At 35.7% G+C, this 16,929-nt stretch overlaps 1 protein-coding gene across 2 annotated transcripts in view; it reads left to right on the forward strand.

Moving 5' to 3' along the window:
• The window catches only part of GK5 (glycerol kinase 5), a 78,553-nt gene extending 68,171 nt beyond the window's left edge, over positions 1 to 10,382 (forward strand). For both annotated transcript variants that reach the window (XM_049628726.1, XM_049628727.1), the window contains 4 exons: positions 299 to 402; positions 1,750 to 1,809; positions 2,556 to 2,689; positions 5,636 to 10,382. In XM_049628726.1, the coding sequence (XP_049484683.1) occupies positions 299 to 402; positions 1,750 to 1,809; positions 2,556 to 2,689; positions 5,636 to 5,790 (453 nt within the window). In that variant the 3' untranslated portion in view covers positions 5,791 to 10,382. The remainder of the gene's footprint in view (positions 1 to 298; positions 403 to 1,749; positions 1,810 to 2,555; positions 2,690 to 5,635) is intronic.
• Positions 10,383 to 16,929: the final 6,547 nt, after the last annotated feature.

The following is a 16,929-nucleotide window of genomic DNA, read 5'->3' on the forward strand; positions in this document are numbered from 1 at the left end:
TCCTCTTGTAACGCTAGATATTTAATAAGTTGTTACTCTGCTTTAGTCCCTTATCTTTGTATGAGCTCCAACAGAAGGTATAGCTAAGTCCAATATCTATAAATCAACCTTGTTTAAGTCCTATTAGAGATTTATCCTAATAGTTAACATGTTTAGGGACTGTCATTTATTTTAAGACTTCTTAACTCTAAATAAGCATTGTTTTTTTCTAACATGGGTATGTTTTTATTGCGTATGTCTTTAATTCCATAGATTTAATTTAGAACAATAATAAAAATTGTTACTATCTCTTCTTTAGGCTCCATTAGATGACCCCTATGCATGTGCCTCTTTTATGGGTTTGAAGCCTTCCACCAGTAAATACCATCTTGTACGAGCAATATTGGAATCAATAGCTTTCAGGTACCAAAACCGGCCTTAAACTAATCTCTCCCCATACAGTATTGCCATTTGCTTTTATTAATTTCTCCTAAACTGGATTATGAAATTTCTTAATTTTTAAAATGTTTTTATTTATTTATTGAGAGAGAGTGCAAGCGGGGAAGGGGCAGAGAGAGAGGGGGACAGAAGATCTGAAGCTGGCTCTGTGCTGACAGCAGAGAGCCGGATGTGGGGCTTGAACTCACGAACCCGTGAGATCATGACCTGAGCTAAAGTCAGACGCTCAACTGACTGAGCCACCCAGGCGCCCCTGAAATTTCTTAATTTTGAATGAGCATTTATACCTTTAAATTCATACTGTTTATAACATAATTATTGCTAATTTCCTTAACATCTTTTTTTTTTAATATAGTATCAATACCACTTAGATCTGATATCTGAAAATAGAATGATTTTTAAAAATACAGTTGACCCTTGAACAACATGGGTTTGAACTGTGCGGTCTACTTATATGTGAATTTTTTTCAAAAAATACAATATGGTACTGTAAATGTACTTCCTTTATGATTTTAGTAATAACATTTTCATTTCTCTAGCTTTCTTTATTGTAAGAAGACAGTATGCAATACATATAACATACAAACTCTGTGTTAACTGACTTATCAGTAAGGCTTCCCACCAGTAGTAGGCTATTAGTAGTTAAGTTTGGGGGGGGAGTCAAAACTTACACACAGATTTTTGATTTTGTGGTGAATTGGCACCCCTAATCCCCACGTTATCCAAGGGTCAACTGTATCTAATTTCTTATGTATAAAAGATTTAAAGTTTGGACTTTCAAAGGTTTTTGTATACTTATTCATAAAGGAGAATTCTAAATATAATGCTCAAAGATTAAATCACCAAAATTATTTTTTTGTATATTTCCCTGTGATCTTTTCATTATGGCACATTTGTAGTTTATTAAAATTAAGAATGTGGCTGTCATGAATATGGAACACTTGGAACATTTAAAATAAAAATTTCTGATTACAAAATGATAATTTCTTATTTGATGAATTCTATTAGGTATTATGCATGGTATGTCATCTTTATAGCTTTCTATTAAATGAATGGTTGCTTTAAATTTTTATTTGTAGGAATGATAATAGATTAAATTTAATTCTAAATGAAAAATATGGTCCCTTTTATCAAGGTGAAAAGCCCAAGGCCCCATCTAATATCAACTTCAGTTAACATAATATATTTGTTTTCTTTTGCATATTTTATAAATATCATATATATAAAACCAGTTTTTTCTCAATTTGAAAAGAATAGGGAATTATCATGATATGAATTTCTTCTAAACAGTTATCTTGATTTTTTGACTAGAAACAAACAGTTATATGAGTTGATGCAGAAAGAGATCAATATCCCTGTGACAAAAGTCCGGTACGTAAACTTTGTTTCCAATAGATTTAATTAGAAATCAAAGTGAGTGGTAACTGCTATTAGTACTTTCATCATTATGACTATTCAGGATTAAAAATATACATATGCCTACCTTCTTTGCAACAAAATTCTTGGTCATAGGAATTTGGAGAGCAAAGGGAAGCTAATTTTGGATTTATAGAGAATATAGCACAATATAGAAATTAAGATGATCTTAACACCCACATGTATATTATAAAGATCTGTTTTTATTTTTTTTTAAGATTTTATTTTTAAGTAATCTCTACACCCAATGTGGGGCTTGAACTCAAAACCCCAAGATCAGGAGTTGCAAGCTTCACCAACTGAGCCAGCTAGCCACCCCTATCATAAGCATCTTTAAAATCTCTTTTTCGGGTGTGTAGCCATCTTTTTGGCATGGAAACATCAAATTTTCTTTGCTGGGATGTCCAAATGAATTTTTATGTTGGCTTAATTTACTTGGCCTATTTTAAACTAGTCCCAGGACGAACAGGACAGGTGAGAAAATTGATGTTAGGAATAAGGAAAAATGTTTGAAGATTACCTAGCAAGGCCCTTTATTTATCCTCAGGTCAGTGCCAAGTGATATAATTTTGGAATTAAAAAGTTGAGCTTAAAAAAATATCAAGGATCTAAAAAATTATATGTGGCCCTTTTAAAAAGGGTGAATAATGTTTTTATGCATTTGTTGGAATAATTTATCTCAAATATCTTGCTCCCCACAGGGCAGATGGAGGAGTTTGTAAGAATGATTTTGTCATGCAGATGACTTCAGACCTGATTAATGAAAAAATAGAGAGACCTGTCAACACAGACATGTCGTGCCTTGGTGCAGCTTCTCTAGCTGGCCTTGCTGTTGGTATGTGTGGATTTTATAAAAGCGAGAGCTGTCTTGCAGGCTGTTTCTTGCCAATAGCATTTCTCTTCCCAAATGACAGAATTATAGAGAGGGTCTGGAAAACCTTGGTGTCCAGTAAGCTCCATACACAGATACACATTACTCACAAAATATGACCTCCTCTGTGGATGGTCTGGTTGTACTTCTTCCATCCTCATTTCACTTCTTCACTCAGAATTATGAGGCAGGGAAAATTAATTCTCAGCCGCTCTGTCTTCTGCAAAGGGAAGGTCTCTGGGTAGACTTTCTGAGTAGATAGGCTTTTCTTTGGCATTAGGAACCACTCCATTCTTTCCTTTATTGAAAATTGGTTGAGTACCTGCTGCATGACAGTCACCGCTGGGAATAAAGAGGTTTAAAAACATAGTCCCCGCTATGGGAGTCTCTAGGTACAGTCAGACAAGTCAACAAATTATTATACTTGTGTGTTAAACCTGGCGAACAGCCGTGGCATTAAGCAAGTGGTATAGGCTCTCCAAGGAGGCTCAGTTTTGAAGGAATTAGCAGACAGCCAGGTGAGGAGGTGAGGAGCCATAAGAGCTAAGTGGTCTAATAAAGAAAGCACCTTGTGCCAATATCCCAGCCCTTTACGGTAAGTGCTATTAGAGGAACAGCAAGATGGAAGGCTGGAGAGGAAGAGAGGTCCAGTTGGGGTGGACTCCTCATAAGGAAGAGTTTGAACTTTATCATGAAGGCACTGGAGAGCCACTGAAGAATTTTGAGCAGGGGAGGGACATGGACAGATCTGTATTTGAACAGATCACTTTGGCAATTAGTGAGAGGATTAGTTGGGAGGGGTGAAGAATGGACTTCAATTAGAGGGCTCCCTAGGAAGCAACATTGCTGCCTTAGGGCACTGGGAATATTTAATGTGTTCCTCTGTGGAAGGGAAGAGTGTTCATACAAAACAGGATATCTTACAGTTAAAAATTTTAGGCTAATATTTAGCATGTTAAGGTTATAAATCCCCAAAGCATGAAATCTTGTAAGTTCAACTTAAACCTTATTCTACTAAAAATCTGTTAATTTTGAATAAAATTACACCAGTCACTTTCATTTGTTCATGATTAATGTGTGGTAAATTTAAATTGAAGAAAATAACTTTCTCTTAAATAATCATTCCCATTTAAAAATTTATTAAATTCCTTTGTATATTTCAACTAATATAAATTTAATACAGTTGATTTTCTTGTTAATAACTGCATATGCCTAACTGAGCAAACTTACAAGTGTAACTAAAAACGTCTTCTCAAGAACTTAAACAGCTTTTGCAAAATGAAGAAATTAAGCTTATATTTACAGTAAATCAAATGCTCATAAATATTCTAATATTATTTATAAGGTAAATCACATTCTTCTGTACCTTTTCATGTTGTAAGACTAAATATGTCAGATTCTCTTGAACATTTTAAATATACTTTAACAAACACATACAAATTTGTCTTAAACATAATATAGTGGCTTGAGCTTTATCTGTTTCACTTTTGTCTATATTGAATTTCAAACCTTTCCAGTTCACAGTGACTTCACTGACTACAGAGAGCAGTTTTACTGTGTCAGAGAAGTGGAGATTTCTGGTTGGACTGCTTCTCTTTCAGAAATCTGAGACTTGAAGGCTATGCACATCTTCTGTATATTCGAAGTTCACCTAGAAACTGAGTCTATTTGATACATATTTTAAAAAATTACTTCAAAAAATATGTATGTCCTTAGTAAATAATTCTGGAAATAAGGATTTTAAGAACATGCTTATTAATTTCCTGACTAGACTTATCTAACTGTACTATACTAATAAAAACCATTCTTGAGTCTTTTAATAACTTATATAAATTAGTTAATATCTCTAAGTATAGGTAAGTCTAAAATGCTGACTTTGTAAATTAGAAAGAATGTGACCTGACAAAATTTTAGAGCAAAGAATTTTGTGTCGGCTTTATTGGTAACAGACAATGTATTTCATGAAGATTTGTCAACTATGTTAGTACTTCAAAGTAGGTAAGATATACCTAATTAACAAGACACCTCAATCGTAACTATGGTCATAGTTATAAATGTGTTTTCTTGCTGCTTTTTATTATAAATCACACGATCCTCTTTGTGAAGAACAATATATGCCAAAGCAATATTATCATGATGAAATACAGTAGTTTGAAAAAGACACTACTTATTATATTCAACCCCAACTTTGGATTTACGAGTATCCCAGGGAGTTGCCTCGTACCTCAGGATATATGACAAAAATCTTAATTTATCTTTATTTTTTTTTTATTTTTTTTTAATTTTTTTTATTTTTGGGACAGAGAGAGAGCATGAACGGGGGAGGGGCAGAGAGAGAGGGAGACACAGAATCGGAAACAGGCTCCAGGCTCCGAGCCATCAGCCCAGAGCCTGACGCGGGGCTCGAACTCACGGACCGCGAGATCGTGACCTGGCTGAAGTCGGACGCTTAACCGACTGCGCCACCCAGGCACCCCTATCTTTAGTTTTTTAATTATGTAAAAAGAAAGTATACTCTTTCTTACTTGGTTTTTGTGGAGGGTTTTTTGTTTTTGTTTGTTTGTTTTCAGGGTTTTTTGTTTTTTGTTTTTTTCCTTCTAGCAAGTTATGAAAGTAAATGATGACAGGGTCAGGTTGCTCTAGACATGCTTTGGCAACATGCCACACAGAAATAAAGCTGATAGTTAGAAACAAAAGATTGTGAAATCCTGGTGTATTTATTCCTAGGGATAGTCAATCTAACAAAATTCAAAAGCAGCAAAATATTTTGGATTGTGTTTTAAAACAATAGTTGTTAAAAAAATAAACAATAGTTGTTTATCTGTGTACCAGTTCACATAGGTTTGTGGATAAACTTTATGGACTCCTTATTTGCCTTAAAATTTGAGAGTAATTTTTTTCTCCCTATAGGGTTTTGGACTGACAAGGAGGAACTAAAGAAACTGAGGCAAAGTGAAGTGGTTTTCAAGCCACAGAAGAAATGGCAAGAATATGAAATGAGTATGGAAAACTGGGTCAAAGCAGTGAAACGCTCCATGAATTGGTATAACAAGCTGCAGCACTAAGTGGAATGGTTGGTTGATGTGACATGCAGATGAGACACAGCTCAGGGATAATAACCAATACGACGATGACTGAGAAGATTTAAGATGAGCTTTGCAACCTGAGAGAAAAAAAAAAAACAGTGCTTTTTTGAAAAAACAAAAAATCCCTCATTTTTTAATATAAACCTTGGTAAATTGTAAGGCAACAGTACCTCAAAACTTTGTATCTTCTGTTTTATAGTAAATTCCAAAGGACATTAGCCATTTCCAGCCATATTTTTACAGCTATGGGTCCTTCTCCTTTTTATACGGGGTCAGTGATCTATACACACATTTGCTATCTGAGTTACTAGTTCTGGGTCAAGCACCGTTCATGTTTTGTTCCAAAACTAAGTGACAAGTGTTCCTTTAATTCTTTAAAATTAAATGGGCTATATGAAGTTCACACAGCTAGAAAGAAAGAATGAGGAAATGCCGAAATTTTGAAACATTAATATTTTATATTTAAAACCATAATTGTTCAGTACTGTATCCAAATATGAGCTCAATATGCCCCACAGATAGGCTTACTTGTTAGTCAGTTCTTTCCTTTATTGGGCTTAAAGACACTGCCTTAATTTTTACTTGTTTAACCAAAATCTGAACATTCTGTATGTATTGGAAAAATAACTTTAGTTAATGAAACTAAAAAAGGTCTTGATTCATCAGGAACAAGAAGATATTTTCTTTCTCAAACAGCATTTCTTTCAAAAACTTCTGCCTAAAGTATAACATCCCGTTTTTGTTTTTGTTTTTCAAAATCCAGCTAGTGAATATAAATCTTGCTTTTCTTTTCCTGTTCTTTATCTTTGTTGTTGAGATGCTTGCATAAATGTCTTTTGCTTTTATTAAGTGCCTAATTGACAGTGCTTAATTTGAAGAAAGTGCCCTAATTCATTGGTGACATAAGAATTGCCTTCACTGCGGTATTTAACTTGTCCAGATATCTTTTATTTTTGTCCAATCTGCTCATCTCTCTCAGATAGCTTCAGTGGGTAGCGGACAGAGGTAATCAGAGTATATCCATGCTAATGATTGCCCTATAACCACCTGGGCCAGAGCTCCACAGAAAGGAGCAGGGACAGTTCTACAATATCAAACTTTCTTGATAGAAACAAATGTAAAAGAATCAGAGTTGTGAGTAGCTTTAGGCCTGGTGTAAAATTGTCCTATGGAAGGAGACTACCTTCCAACCTGTTCTCATACTGTTTGGCCCTCTCTCTATTTGGGCTAGGTTCCATTTAGACTTGTAGCAATAATGAATTTATTTCTCTCTTAGTCAGGCTTTGTCACATGAAGTCCTACTGTTCTAGAACTAGTTGTTAAATACTAATGTAATTTAAAAAGTGACTGTTGCAGGGAATTTTGTGGTTGCTGTCACATGTATCTATTTCAGTGACAGATGTGATAGACATCTAGGGGCCACATTGCATTTCACCAAATTCTATTTCAGTGAACTATGTCTTCTTAAAGTATTAACATTTTTGATGGAATCATTATAGCCAATGGTATCATTAACTCCATTAACTAAGATTTGGAAATATTTTTGTTAAGTGGAGGTGTTTTGTTCACTGTAACAAGTTAGATTCCATTATGTAGATAGTGTTCTTTTATTCTTTTTCATTTTTTATGTCCTTTTTACAAAGCTTAGTGAGCATTTATAGGCCTTTTAACCAAAATCAGATCATATGCAAGCATCTCTGCTGTTTTACTATTTCTTACAGATTCTGCTTCTCAGTGGGTATGGTTTCATAGGAAAGAATTGTCTTTCTGTATTAAGATATACTGAATTGTAATATTATTAATACTTAAAAATCTGTTAGCTCATTTCTTTTTCACATTCTTCTTTACATCATACAACCACAAAATAAAGGTTAAATACCTTTTAGATAATGTGAGAGAGTAACTTAGAATATGTCTCATCAGAATTGAGCATCTCAAAAATCAGTGGCTAATTTTTCCTTCTGTTTGTCTAGGAGTTAATTTATTTTTACTACCTCGCATTGTTTTTTAGTGACACAGTTTAGTAAATCTTTTGCCAGATTTGACCTAAATCAGGAACATGACCACATTTGCTTTTGTAGTTGTAGAAACAGTTGCTATTCAAAATCAGTTGAGCAAAATAATTATCCCTTCCATCTTCCAAGTTTGTTTTCATTTGTATGCTAATATTTGCAGTTAAAAAAAAATTGTGCTAAGATTTCTCAGCATGTTTTATTTTCCTATTATGGATCAATCAGGTATTTTTAGGAGATCTGTAGCTATATTATCAGAAGAGAATGTTTCTGTACAATCCTTCTTAAAGTGGTACTAATTGCTTTCATACTGAGACTTACTGATTTTTAATTTTTTTACATCCGACCATAATATGGCTTATCAATCTCAACATTATTGACATTTGGGACAAGTAATTCTTTATTTTGGGATGTTGTACTATGCATTATAGGATATTTAGCAGTGTCCCTGATCTGTACCCACTAGCTACCAGTAGCATCCCCCTAGTTGCGGTGGTCAAAAACGTCTCCAAACACTGCCAGATGGACCTCAGGAGGCAATATCACTCCCAATTGAGAACCACTAATATAGACTATTAGAAGAAAATTGAAGACTCTGCAGATATAGTATCTGTGACACTCCTTTTCTCTCTGCCTCATTTTATCTTAGGAAATGGTTATTAGCAAAAAGAGGTGGTCGTATCTTGAATAGTGTTTCTACTTTACTGGTTATTAAGGCAAAAAAAAAAAAAATCTTATGCTGTAATTGCCTTCTGCTGTTTTTACCCATTCACCCTCATCCCCATGCGTGCATCCTCTGTGGTTTTGAAGAGTGGGTTGATGACTTCAGTATAGGATTAATGTAGTCTGTAAAACATCTTGATGTGATCTGCCTTTTTGCTTCCTTTTCATCTCTGAACAAAAGAGATGATCACTCTTTTATCTGCCTCCTTGCAACACTTCTATCAAACTGGAAGCTTCCCAGAAGCAGAAACCATGTCTATTTCCACAACTTAACTCTGTGCCTTCCTATTGGTTGGGTGAATTTTTGCTTTATAAGTGCAACTTTTTTTTGCGCATATATTTTATCCTTGATTTACATGCATTTGTTGATAGGAAGTAGCTTATATTTGTTGCACGTAAAATATGTTTTGTTGGATTAAGAAGGACAACATTGACCCGTGAACAACATGGGTTTGAACTGTGCAGGTCCGCTTTATATGCAGATTTTCTCCATAAATATATGTACCATACTGTAAATGTATTTTCCTTATTATCTTCTTAATAATATTTCCTTTTCTCTAGCTTACTTTATTGTAAGAATACAGTGTATACTACATATAAGATACAAACTGTGTGTTAACCAACTGTTTATATTATCGGTAAGGATTCTTGGTCAACAGTAGGCTAGTTAAGTTTTGGGGGGAGTCAAAAATTATACATTGACTGCACAGGGGGTCAGCATTCCTAACCCCCATGTTGTTCAAGGGTCAACTTAGGAGAGCTAGAATCCTCATACTGTTTATTTTTAAATTCTTCATGTTTATATATTTGCATATATATTTGTGTAGAGATACACATCTATAAATACACATAGTTATATCAACTTTCTAAGGTATGGTTAAAGCCTGTTCATTCACAGGTTTTGTGTATTTGATTGTATACAGCTCACCGATTGAATCTTAAGAATACCAAACCCTCTGGCATTAGAGGGAAGTAACTTCAGAAACAGCCCCTTCTGCAGAGGACTTCTACCGGGGACCAGGCTTTAATTAAAAGTAATCTAATCCAAGAGTTTGGCAAGAATTTTATAATTCTCTGAAAAGAGGACCCTGGAGTTCTTCGACTTGAAGTGATTCTAGAGTCATCCAGAGATAGCCTAGAAGGCTCCGAGCTACCCCCAAAGACTCCGAATCTCTTTGGGAAATCTAGATCATGTTTCTCAGTTAGAATTAAAACATACTCTAGACTTGCCTGGTCCCAGAATCATCTTGCATACCCAATACTGGGTCATCTGTTTCAAACCAGTCAAAATAGTAACCCCAGAGAAGTCAAATAGGTGATCCAGAATCACATGTTTTTAAGTTTTGGAGCCTCGTAGCCATAAATATTTTGGTACCAGCATCAGTTCTAAGTTACTGGCTATATTGTCACCACATTCCCATGGGACCTTTGCCCTTAGGGGAATGCAGGAATGATCTTGGGAGTGGGAATGTTAGAGACAGGAACCTGAAGAGTCAGATTATTTCTGAAGTTCTCTGTATTCTATTTCTACTGCCTTTCCCCCCTTTATTATAAATTTGGTTTATTGAAATAAAGTGGCTGTATCTGTACAGATATCTATACTATTTAGAATATAAATGATGTAAGGTTTGAGTTTAAATGAGCCATATCTTTCCAAGAAACTTTCAGACTGTTCGAGAGTAGCAGTACCATTTTACATTCCAACCAGCAGTGGATGAGAGATCCAGTTTCTCCATATCCTCACCAGCATTTGATGTCACAATTTTTTATTTCGCCACAGTGATAGGTGTGAAGTTTTCTCAATGTGGTTTTAATTTGCATTTCCCTAATTAATAATGATGCTTAACATCTATTCATGTGCTTTTTTGCCATCTGTTTATCCTTTTCAGTGAAATGCCTGTTCATATCTTTTGTCCATTTGCTAATTGGGGTGTTTGCTAAATGAGCCATCTTTAGATTAAATCTCTTTAAAAAAAAAAGAAACAACTTTAAAATCAGTCCAGTGACTTAAGAAGTCATTAAGTAACATTCCTAAATCCTTCTAGGCAAAGTGTATACAGCACTTGAATGTGATTTTATAATGTAGGGAGCAGAAGAGTTCTTACATTCTTTCTGTATTCGTGTAGTATAGTCATAATATTGTATAATGGCAAAAAAGTTTCAAGGATACTTTTCCTTAGAATGTTAAATAGGGTGTACAAATACATATTTTGTACATAAGCTATCATAATGTTTGTAATCATTTTTATTTAAAATAAGCTGATTTGTATAAATGTTTCAGAATGATTTTGTGGAAAACTAATTTGAAATTTCCCTATTTGTGCAAGACAATTTTGATTGTAATTCATATGCATCAACAAATTTGTAATCTTATTTCTCTGATGTTCTTTACAAATTTCAGAATTATACTAAATAGTCATTGAGAACCTCATAAATCAATGTTAAGATCTACAGTTAAAATCTAGGATGCATTGCAATAGAAATGTATTATGTAAGTTTTTCCCTTACCTTTTTTCCACTTTAACTTTTGGATTTGTTTTTTAATTTTACCTGGAAATTGTTTAATACTATTTCCTGTTTTGGTTTTTGCACATTAAGAAGGTCACAGAGAAATAAGCATATGTTACTCAATTGTTACTCAAGATAAATGTGAGCTTAATACGGTCAGAGAAGAAAGGTTTTCTGTAACCCTGCCTCTTTAGATCATGTTAGACTTATTCTATATTCTACATTTTTGCACAAGGGAAATTACTAGAGAAGAGGGTTAATCCTTTGCAGTGGGAAAAAGATGCTATAACTTGTTGTGACAATATACTGTATTTTTAAATACTTAGATTTTAAATAATGAGGAAAAATTCAAATACTAATATGATAGAATCAACCTAGTAGTTAAAAGTCCCTTCTGAAAATTACCTAAAATTATTTGGGAAACTACAATGAAAAAGTAAATGATTTTTCTATACATATTATGTTTTAAGGCCATTTTTATTTAGTCTTTCTCTGTTCATTGCTTTGGGTTTGCACACATACACATCCAGTATGGTGAAGTGACATCCAGATGGTGAAGGATCAGTCAGTCTGGATTCCATTCCTTGACTGTAATGGAGACCATGGTATCATTCCAAAGTAGGATATTTGAAGGATAATAGACATTCACTTAATAGAGTAAAGGGGTTTTCTTTTTTTTTTTCTTTTTTTTAATTTTTTTTTTTCAACGTTTTTTATTTATTTTTGGGACAGAGAGAGACAGAGCATGAACGGGGGAGGGTCAGAGAGAAAGGGAGACACAGAATCGGAAACAGGCTCCAGGCTCTGAGCCATCAGCCCAGAGCCTGACGCGGGGCTCGAACTCACGGACCGCGAGATCGTGACCTGGCTGAAGTCGGACGCTTAACCGACTGCGCCACCCAGGCACCCCTAAAGGGGTTTTCTTTTAATTTTATTTTAGGTCAAAGTAATATTAGTCTAAAGAGGAGGATAAGGAAAGGGGCTATTATGGAGATAATGTGGAGCTGACTTTTCCGAAATTTATCTATTTTATAGCAATATTTTTAAAGAATCTTGCAATTGTAAAAAATTGTAGGAAAAAATGGGGATGGTAGGGAATAATGATGGGTTTTTTACTAAGGAAAAGGAACAGAACCCATTAAGAGGTGAAGATTTTAGGGCAGATATATTAGATTTGCTAATTTCCCTTCCTTCTCACCTACCACTTGGGTAAGAACATGAGCTAGCAGATACTAGGAAATTCCTGTGTCCTCATGCAGTCCACAAGCCTCTCGTCCTGTCTCTCCTAGAAAGTCCAGTCTCTGTCAGCATCTCGGCTTCATCACCAAATGCTGTCAAGAACTGAAAAGGAGTTTGAAATTTTACTCTACTTGAATGGAAACCAATTTGACAATAAACTTCATATATTGGGGAAAAAAAAGAATAAGAAAGGCAAAAAAAAAAATTTTACTCTACTTGGAAAGTAATAAGTTAAGTGTCCCACAGTTCTATGGATATTGGCAGAAGATAGGAGACTCCTGGGTCAGAGATTAAGGACTTTTTACTCAGGCATAGCAAACATCACAATCTTCATATTTACATTGGTTTCCTTTGCCACTCAACTCCTACATGGAGCAGTCCAGGTTGATGCTGTGCACACCCTGAGTCTTCTGTACAGCTGAGGACTCTCAAGCTGAGGAAATTTGAGTCTTTTGTAATGGGCTGCAAGTAAACATGTCCAATGCTTACTCCAGAGGAAACTATTTTTATTATAGTGGATAATAAGCAAAAATGCCCTCAGGATGGAGAGGTGTATTTTGGGACAAAGGCCTCAGTGCCTCTTCTTGTAAGACAAACAAATGAGAGAGCCATGTAAAATTGACCCTCAACAATAAATTCATTATCTTAATAGTGGCAGTGGTCTCATGGGTGTATGCATATGTCAAAACTCACCAAATTACGTTTACTTTTTGCAAGTTTATTGCATATCAGTTTCACTTCAACACAATGGGGGGAAGAAAAGTCCCAAATACGTTGTTGAGACCAGTAGCTTTAGTGTCCCCAAAGTGCTTTTCAGAAAATGTAATTTCAGGCCCCATTCCAGATCTTCTAAATCAGATCCTGTATTTTATTTTATTTTATTTTATTTTATTTTATTTTATTTTATTTTATTTTGTTTTGTTTTATTTTGTTTTGTTTTGTTTTGTTTTTTATTTTCAGAGAGAGTACATGTGAGTGGGGAAGAGGCAGAGAGAGAGGGAGAATCTCAGTCTGTGCTGACAGCACAGAGCCCAACACGGGGCTCCATCTCACAACTGTGAGATCATGACCTGAGCTAGAATCAAAAGTTGGATGTTCAATCAACTGAGCCACCCAAGTGCCCCTGGATTCTGTATTTTAATAAGATCCCCCAGTATTTAGTTTTTTAGCTTTGTATTTTGAAATAATTTTAGACTTAACAAAAAAGTTGTGAAAATGGCACACAGAGTTCCCCCCAACACCCAGCTTCCCTTAATTAACATCTTACTCAAACCAGGACATTCACATTGATATAAGAGGATTAACTAATCTACAGATCTTAGTTGGATCTTGTCAATTTTTCAACTTACTGTCCTTTTTCTGGCCCAGGATTTAATCACGGATCCCACATTGCACTTATTTTCATGTCTCCTTAGTCTCCTCCAATCTGACAGTTCCTCAGTCTCTTTTTTCTTGACATTTTTAAAGAGTACTGGCAGTTACTTTCTAGAATACCCTTCAATTCTGGTTGGCCTGATATTTTCTTAGGATTAGGTTAAGGCTCTGCGTTTTTGTTAGAATGCTGCAAAAGTGATGTGGCCTTCTCAGTGCCATTAGCATGTAGTCTTATTGATGACGTTAACCTTGATCTGCCATTGTAAGGTTACTATTCACCCCTTTGTGGCTAATAAGTGTCTTGTGAGATCGTTTTAGACCATGTAAACATCCTGTTTTCCATTACACTTTCACTCACTAGTTTAAGCCTTCGTGGTCGTTTCTTGGTGGCAACAATCATTCCTGTACTATTTGCCTAATAATCGTGATTTTCTACTTACATTATTTCTCTACGTTTATTTGTTAGAATTCTACCATAAGGAAGAGCTGTCTCTTATCCTCCATTTATTATTCAATTATTTGTATCAGTACTGGTCTTCTTTTGGTCCACTTGACATCTTCTTGGCCCACCTTTTTATTCCAGTTGTTGCAGCAACCAGCTGTCCAGGTATAACCTGACAGCACCTTGCATCACCATAATTTCTGGGTTGGGCTTTCTCTGCCTCACAGCTTAGAACTGATTTGAATGCACTCTGTCATTTTCACCTATGGTCAAACCAGGAGGTGCTAGAGAGTTGGCACCCTATGGTCCATCTTTCAAACAATGGGGATGGGAGCCAGTATACAAATACACACCCCTTAAGTGGACAATTCTGAGGTGTGTTCTTCACAGGCCCTTGCAGAATCTTCACTATCAAGCCTCAGTGGCCTTCAGCAGGTGATCATCTCAGAAACAGCCTTGGATTGGCTTTTCCTCCCTCATGTTTCAAGCTTCCCAGCCCCTATTCCTGTTCCTTGGAATCATTTTCCAAAATAAACCACCTGCACAGAAGAATTTGTCTCAGAGTGGGAGTGGGGAAGGAGAACAAGTAAAGATTTATGTATTACCAGTTGTTAAATATTTTGACTCTCACCCCTGTACATAACTAAAATCCTATAGAAACTTTCACATCTCCAAAGGAGTTGTACAAGTATATTCATAACAGCAGAATAGAGAAAAAACCCAAATACCTATCAATTAGAGAATGGATTATGTAAATTTTGTTGTTTTTTCCATCAGTGAAAATGAATGAACTATGTCAAGAAAGATGACTCAAAGGAAATGAGCAAATAATAACAATAATTTGCAGATGAGTAATAAAGTTTGACCCCAAATATATATAGTTCAAAAACATCCAAAACTAAGCAATATATTGCTTGGAGTTACATATATATGTGTTAAAATTTTCAAGAAAACCAAGAAGATTGAAATTCAGAATAGGGTTATTTTGGGGAGAGAAAGGTGGAGGGTCACACTGGGGAGGCACACACAGAGCCCCAGTGGTGTTACTAGTCCATTTCTTAAGCTGGTACATAGGGTTTATCATTATTCGTTATACTTTATATTTTTAGGATAAAATATTTTATCATAAAAAGATTTTAGGTTTGATATTAAGAAGTGGTTACTTTTATTAAGAGTGGCTGTGGGGGCGCCTGGGTGGCTCAGTCGGTTGGGCGTACGACTTCAGCTCAGGTCATGATCTTGCGGTCCGTGAGTTCGAGCCCCGCATCAGGCTCTTTGCTGACAGATCAGAGCCTGGAGCCTATTTCGGATTCTGTGTCTCCCTCTCTCTGACCCTCCCCCATTTATGCTCTGTCTCTCTCTGTCTCAAAAATAAATAAACGTTAAAAATAAATAAATAAATAAAGAGTGACTGTGAAATCCTTCCACTGGCCTAACCAACTAAGTCATTCCAGAAATGAACTGAAAAGAAGGTTGTGTCCCTGGCTGAGAAAATTCCAAGGCTTAGATTCTCCTGTGCCCTATTGACGTGATTAAACTGTGCATAATAGGACAGTTTCTGGAAGACGAGGTCTTGATTTAATACATTTTTAAGTGTTATTTCTTTTGTCAGTCGCTGGATGGATTAGGTGTGAAAACAGGATGCTGTTTTAAAAAAGTCATATCTGCAACCGTCCAGACAACCACAGATCTTTTTGTATAATAAAAAGGTGTCATCAAAGGACCTGTTACTCAAAGTGTGATGTTTGGTGTAGCAGCACCAGCACCAGGTGGAAGCTGGTTGGAAAGGCTGACTCTATACCCCACATCAGATCTACTGACTCAGAGTCTGAATTTTAATAAGATCTCTAAGTGATTCTTGTATCTCCCTCTCTCTCTGGCCCTCCCCTGGTCGCGCGCGCTCTCTCTCTCAAATAAAGAGAGAAAGAAAGAAAGAAAGAAAGAAAGAAAGAAAGAAAGAAAGAAAAAGAAAGAGAAAGAAAGAGAAAGCAAGCAAGCCTCCAGCACCAGGAGAGGGGGCAGCTCATAGAAGCTCCTCAGGTTTAACTGTAACAGATCTGTCTCTTCCATGATCCTTTCTTTGTTGGCCCAAATATTTGTAAGGAGAGACTTTATTTATGCTTCTTTCCTCTTTCCAACTGTGCTGGGCTGTGGCACTCTCATCCATTCAATAAAAACCTACTGAGCTTCCCTTGAGCATTGAGGAAAGGGTAGTGAATAGGATGACATGAATCAAAATATCAAGGAGCTTCCAAAATACAGATACTAAATGAGTAATTACGAGTTTGGTGAATGTTAGAAAGCAAAAAATTTTAGAGCTGGAGATGGGAAGTCAGAGGAAAGTAATCTCAGCTTAGATGAGAAGGCATATATGTAGGTGAGATGTGGGTGAACTGTGGGATTATTCCAAGCACAAGGAATACCCGTGAATGGAGCTCTTTGGGCACTTATATGTGTATTTCCAAAGCCTTGCACTGTTCTTGGCATACAATAAGTGCTTAATAAGTGTTTGCAGAATCAATATGTGTTCTGTCATATTTCAGACATCTACTCTCTGGCATGGGAGATAGTGGAAGCTTTATTTTCCTTTTCAAAGGAAATAAGATCCCTTAATGGGGAAAAGAGAAGGAAGAGAGCTGACTGTTGTGCAAATTGCTAAATTGGAACTGTGAGTGGGAACGAAAAATTGATTTACATGAATTTTCCTCCCAGAGGCAACTTGACAATTTATTCTGTTCTGGAGAATTTTCAGTTTTTGGCTTCAAAACCAAGCTGTTCCTTATTCTGAATTTCTTGGCCTGCTGTGAAACTAGCATTTAG

The sequence above is a fragment of the Panthera uncia genome, chromosome C2, assembly GCF_023721935.1.
Source record: "Panthera uncia isolate 11264 chromosome C2, Puncia_PCG_1.0, whole genome shotgun sequence".
NCBI lineage: Eukaryota > Metazoa > Chordata > Mammalia > Carnivora > Felidae > Panthera > Panthera uncia.